This window comes from Pteropus alecto, unplaced genomic scaffold (genome assembly GCF_000325575.1).
Source record: "Pteropus alecto unplaced genomic scaffold, ASM32557v1 scaffold75, whole genome shotgun sequence".
NCBI lineage: Eukaryota > Metazoa > Chordata > Mammalia > Chiroptera > Pteropodidae > Pteropus > Pteropus alecto.
Window position 1 is genome coordinate 28,513,527 of NW_006440638.1, and position 6,623 is coordinate 28,520,149.

The following is a 6,623-nucleotide window of genomic DNA, read 5'->3' on the forward strand; positions in this document are numbered from 1 at the left end:
TTTCACACTCCACAAATTTATGTCTTCCTGCACATCCCATTTTCAAAGATTTTTCTCTCTCTCCCTTAGCAAGTCAAACAACAACAACAAGACGCCTTTAAAATAAGAACACAGGGTCCTCCATAAAACCTCAGGCACAAAATGGGCTTCAGAAAGTCACTCTTCCTCCTTTGCTGTGTTCTTATGTCAGGAGCATCGCTGCAGGGTTGACTTGAAAGTTTTATCTTTCAGTGTGCTCTTTGGACTGTTTTCTTCACTGGTACATGGGCCTGCTGGTGCCCCATTAGGGTTTCTCCCTAAGTGTGAAAACCCTAGACACAGAGAAAGTAAATAGCTGATCCAAGGTCACAAGCTAGTTAGTGACAGGGCCAAGAAAAGACCTCACGCCTAACAGTTCCTGGGTTAAGTTCTCTTTCTACTACATTGTCTTGGGAAATAGGATGGTCATAATGAGATGAGAGACAGCTCTGCCTCTGGCGTCTGGTTCTTTCACACTGCCTCTCTGATCCCAGTTATCCTTCTGGTCCAGCTGAAGTGCCGTCACCTTTGGAAAGCACTCCGTGGTCACCTCAGGCCACAGCATTTCCTTCCTCTGAAACCCAAAATGTGTATTAGCTGCCCCACAACCTTGGCCCTCAGCCCTGATCATCAGCTCAGGGCTGTGACATTTTCACATGACAAACGAACCAACTTACATATGCCAAGGATGCCTTAGCATGACACCAGCACTCAGTGAACCTCAACAAATAGTAGTTGCTGTGACTTCTATTATTACTCACGGTTTCAGTTACTATGACCATAAAACAAGCTACCCCAAAATTTAGCGACATTAAAGAAAGTCTAATGCTCATAGACTCTGTGGTTTATGTATTTAGACAACGCACAGAGAGAACAGCTTGTCTCTGTTCCATGATGTCTGGGCTGCAGCTGGAAGGCATAAAAGTTTAAGGGTGACTTGGAGATGGGACTGGAATCATCCAAAGTCTCATTCACTCACATATTTGAAGGTTGATGTCGGCTGACAACTTGGGGCCTCAGTTTCTGTCCTTGTGGTCTCTCCACATGGGCTAATTTGGGTTTCTTTATAATAGAGCAGCTGAGTTCCAAGGACAAGAATCCTGAGAGGAAAGAGCCAGGAAGTTGTATACCTCTTATTGCCTGGCCCAAAGTCACATGGCATCAGTACTGCTGTACCATACAAGTGAGAGTGATCTAAACCCCTGCCCAGATTAAAGGGGAGGAACATAGACCCATCTCTTGGTGGAAGGAGTGTCCGTCCCATTGTAAGAACATAGATGTGGCAATCTTTGAAAAAATACAATCTTCCATAATCATTACTATTATCTGTTACCATCACTTCTCCTTTAGAATGAGTCTCTTCCAGGTGGCTTCCCCATCCCTTGTGACAATATTGCTGCTCCAGCATCAGCCCCAGATTTGGCTGCCCCAGCTTTTCACCAGACATATCTGGTCTGGCAGTAGACAAAGCTCATGCTGAGGCTCAGATCTCTGCCATGTTCCTCATGAACACAAGCAACAACATTCTTTCTTTGTCCCAATCTCTTTGCAGGAGGAAGTACATATTCTTAAGACTTGGGGGCCCAGGCAGGGGGATGAGAAAAAAAAAACAAAACAGGTAATTCCAAGAGTTTTCTAGTTACCTATCATTCATCTCTAGTGACACCGTGGGGGCTGACAATGTGCTTAGCTAAAAATCTACATGTCTAGCCTCCTTTGCCAAGAGGGGTGGCCAATGAGAAATAAACAGAAGTTGTCAAGTGGGACTTCTTGGAAGGCTTTCTAATGGAGCTGACTCAGTTGACAGATGCCTTTTTTTTTCATCTACCCTTTCCTCTTTCTTCTTATCTAAACTCATATATGATAGCTGGAAGAGCAGCAGCTATTTTGTGCCTATGAGGTGGCATTGAGAATAGCAGAACACAACTATGGAGGTCTGGGTTCCTAATGATATCATGTAGTCACCATAAAAATTCTGAACTACCTATTTGTATTACATGTGTGAGAGAGAAAAAGTCTCTACCTTGTACAAGCCACTATTATTTTGCATCTATATCATTAGTAGCCAAACACAATTACTGAACAGCCCTTATCACCTCTAGTTTTTTTATTAGTCTTCCTGCCCCGTACCTTACCTAGCTCTAGTCTCCAAGGATGTTCCTCACACACAAATCTGATAAAGACCTTCTGCTGCTCTGAAGTCTTCAGTGGCTTCCCAGCACTTTCAGATAAAATCCATACTCCTTAGCATGACATTTGGGACCCTTCACACCCAGGCCCCAGCAGAACCACATCTCCTCCCTTACCCCACAGATGACCCACGCTCCGGCCACTGGACACTTTTTGGCATTCTAGTTCACATGAGTCTTCTGATATCTATAGTCTATGTGATATGTTCCACGTGGTGAACTCCTGCTTGTTCTTAACACCTAATGCTAAAGCCATCTCATCCAGGAAGCCTTCCCTGAAGCCCTCCCAGAGTAAGACATCACTTCTATGGACTTCTTAAGCAAGTTCTTTGTAAAATATCTTTGAACTGTAGCACTTGCCACACTGTAGTACAATTATTTATCTTTGATCAGTTTGTCCCCCTAGATTGCGAGCTCCTCAAGGCAGGGACACAGCCTGATGAGTCTGGGTATCCAATACTGAATGAATGAGTAGGCGAATGGATGAATACATGCCTAGACCCTGGCACCTGGGGACTCAGAGTCTTTATTCTTCATGAGGTGGAGGCTTCGAGTGATGGTTGAGTTGGAAGAAGACACAGGAAAACTGAGTAGGCATCTAAGAGAGGTGCACCTCACCAATGCCTATGCTGTATCCGGGGCCTATGGACACCCTGGAAGCTGTCACTAGGGAAGGACAAGGGGCAGTATAAACACGGGCTTCACATCCTCTCCATGCAGCATGAAGAAGGTAGGGGGTGGGGAGGGGGCAACCCCATCAGTGGTCTCCTTCCATGTCTCACCCCCGCTGCACCCTGTACCACAGTCCATCAACTCGCTGTCCAAGGAAAAAGCTCAGAAGTAGGAAAAACAGCCCTGTTCCAGGCCACCAAAATAGCAGGGCCAGATGCTAGCTATTCTAACGTGCATCCCTTCCAGATAGCATTTCGCTTTCTTTGTGAAGCGCTTTTCTAAACATGAGCTTGTCTCCTCCTCTGAGGAGCCCCAATTATTATTACTAGGGCTCCAATTTATAGGTGGGGACATGGCGGCCCAGAGAAGGAAGGTGTGCCCAAGCTCACACAGCAAGCAAGAGGCAGAGTGAGGGCCGAATCCTACCTTTCCTCCCAGAGGAGTTCAAATGCTGAAACAGCGAGGCAAATTCCAGGGCCTCACCCCAGCAGCAGAGCTCTCTGGTGGCAGCAAGAGATGCCAGGCCCTCCATTCCTCGTGTGAGGCCAGGCACCCACAGCAGCCCCCTTTAAGGAGTGCTGGGCCTAGCAGCAGAGCTCCGGTCTTAATTTTAGCTTGGAGACCTGCCACAGAGGCTTTAGTGAGAGGCAGGCTGGAGTTATGTGGGACAGCTGTCAGCTGGCATGCTGGGTGGGGCCTATTTAGCAGGCAGGGGCACAAGTCTGGGGACACTGAACTGGTGTCCCTGCCCCAAGTCTTTCCAGCCGGGGCCAGCCACGCGGCTCACAATCTTCCCACGGGTACTCCCAGCTCCACGATGATGTCTGAAGAGCACACAGACCTGGAGGCCCAGATCGTCAAGGACATTCACTGTAAGGAGATCGACCTGGTGAACCGAGACCCCAAGAACATCAACGAGGACATAGTGAAGGTAGGCTCGGCGGCGGGCCTGTCCCGGCGCCACCCACTGGGTTGGTGTCGGCTTTGCATAGTGTTGGGTGCTAGACTGGAGAGGCTTTGCTCCACACACAATTAGCTTCCCTAAAATGAGACTTGTTCCTCTGTCTTCTCCAACTCCTTCCTCAAAAGCCAGCTTAGACACCCCCCAAAGACCCTTTACATAAACAAGAGCACAGTTAGCTGCACATGAGTGACCCAGGAATTGACTAGGATGGGAGAGGCAAGTCACAAAATCCTTACTACTCTGAAGCTCTTCCCATTAGCTCCTGGCCCTCGTCCCAGGATGAAGACGAGGTAGCCAACTTGGGCTCTTTTCCATGCCAGGGGGCATTTCTGCGGTCCCCACAGTGGGCACAGTGTTAATCCCCAGAGGGCGGCTTTCAGCAGGGCTGGTGGCCCTCAAAATGGCACTCACTCTCCTGGAACACTGCCAGTGTGTCTATCCCCCAGGTATGAAAGCCATGCCTAGCGCTCACACCAGCTCCCCACCTGACTCCTAGTTCAGTAGCCAGGCCAGGGCTGAGGCCTCTTGCAGGGCACCTGGGCCCCTGAAAGTGAATGCTCGGATGAGGGGCGGGCAGCCTTCAGGGAGTCTCCCCCACAGTCATTGCCGGAGTCAGGCCTCTTTCCTCACCTAACTGCCTCCAGGGCCACACCATCACTCCAACCTCCACTGGGTACCCACAAGGATCTTCCTACAGCAAAACTGCTGAAAGCAGGGTACCCAGCCACCAGCATCAGAGTCATTGGAAGGGCTTTTAAAAGGGCAAGTACCTGAGGATGCATCAGAACTTCAGACAAGCACTGTCCAATAGAAATATAATGCAATCCATTATATAATCACCCTATGTAATTGTCCATTTTTCTAGCAGCCATGATTTTTAAAAGGGAAAATCAAATATGTGAAATTAATTTTCACATTTTTTATTTAACCCAATATATCCAAAATAGTATCATTGCAACATGTAATCAACATAAAACAATTATCAATGAACTATTGTCCTCAGAAGAAGGAAAACCTCAGAAGTAGGAAAAACTCAACCCACCTTCATCTTCAAAATCCAGTGTGTATCTTAGACTTACGGTGCATCTCAATTCAGACTCCAAATTATTATCAGAAATTTTTGCTCTGTATTTAGATTTCGTAAAATGTACAGTTGAAATGCCTAAATCTATTCGCATGCCCAAATTGTTCTAAACATTCTCAAAAGTTTCCCAGTCATAGAATCAAGTATCGGTTTTTACATTTTAATTAAAATTAAGCAAAATTTAGAATTCTTCTGTTGCACTGGCCACAGGTCAAGTGCTCAAAGCTCATGGCGACTGGTGTGACTAAAGACTTGTCCTAAAGCCCCACCTGCATTGTCATCCTTCAATGAGACACCTCCTATGCTAGGGAAAGTTTAACTTCTCCCCACGGCCTTCAAACCCCAACACGATCTTGGCCTCAACCTTCTTCTTCCACCCCCACACCGGGAACCAGCCACACTGCCCAGAACACATTCCTGTGTTTATGCCAGGGGCGCCCACCACCTCTCCTTCACATGGTAAATACCCTGCTCAGCCTTTAAGACCCAGCTCAGCCATTACCTCCTCCAGGAAGACTTTCCCAGCTCCTACAGGCAGTGGGTAGCTCCCTCCTCTGTGCCCCACACCACTTCACTCAGGGGATTTCTCCAGAATAGCTCACATTATGTTATTATTGCATTTATATATATCATTAGTTGTGGAGATAGGGTAATTGCAGCACAGTGTGAAAAGTAGTAGAAAGGGGGAAATTAGAGAGCAAATTTTGCAAGCTAAAAACCACTATATAAATGTAAAATAGTATTCATCATAGTTTGCATAGTATGGTCTAGAGAGAATAGTCCCAGACTTGACATGAATAGATCTGGTTTCAAATCCAGGCTCTTCTCCTTAAAAACGACACTGGACAAGTTGCCTAGGTTTTCTGAGCCTGAGTTTCATCCTGTAAAATGAGCATAATATCATTTACCTCCACTGGGTAAATGAATCTCAGAGCAGTTCTGTGCAATAGAAATATAATGTGAGGATTAAATAAAACAAGGGTTTTGAAAGTGCCTAACACAGTCCCTGGCACACAGCAAGGATGCGATAAATGTCAGCTGAGCGGGAGCCTAGAGGAGCTTGTAGGACAAGAGAGCTAAGCCAGTGCCAGCTTTCACACCCAGGCTTACCCCAGGTGGTCCCTAGGCGGCTGCTGGGCATGAAGAAGAGGATTCCAAGGGAGAATGAGGTTTCCGAAGAAGACCCACAATAGGTGACAAGTGAAGAGAGGCTCTCAGGTCCTACTGAGCCAGGAGTGAGCTGGCCCCAGGCTTCAGGCCCAAGTGATAACCTGAGGGAGGGATGGGAGCATCCACATGGATGCAGCTGCTCATGCGGCCTCCCCTGGGGCTGAGCCCCAGAAAAACAATCCTCACAGGTGAAGCAAGAGGCCTTGCAAATAATCTTGAGGAGAAGAGATTATTATTAGTATATTTATTGGACAGTCCCTGATTTGGGGAGTTATTTGACTTTTTCTTTCTTTTCTTTTTAATGCATGAGAAATAAAAAAAAATTGAAATTTAGAAAAGAAATCATAAAACAGAGTCAGATAAATACCATAGACAGGTTCAATCAAACATTAGGGTGGTGTCATGGTCTGTGAGAGAATCCAGACAGGAAAGAAGGAGAAAAGAGAGCACGGATCACCTGGGTGTCTTTCATCGGCTGGGGAAAAGACAAGATGAAGGGAGGAGGAAGGAAAAGGGAGTGACGGGG

At 46.8% G+C, this 6,623-nt stretch overlaps 1 protein-coding gene across 1 annotated transcript in view; it reads left to right on the forward strand.

Annotated features, from left to right (window-relative positions):
- Positions 1-3,627: 3,627 nt before the first annotated feature.
- Positions 3,628-6,623, forward strand: part of CAV3 (caveolin 3) — an 11,911-nt gene continuing 8,915 nt past the window's right edge. Inside the window, exon 1 of the mRNA XM_006917573.1 lies at positions 3,628-3,810. Within this exon, the coding sequence (XP_006917635.1) occupies positions 3,697-3,810 (114 nt within the window). The 5' untranslated portion in view covers positions 3,628-3,696. The remainder of the gene's footprint in view (positions 3,811-6,623) is intronic.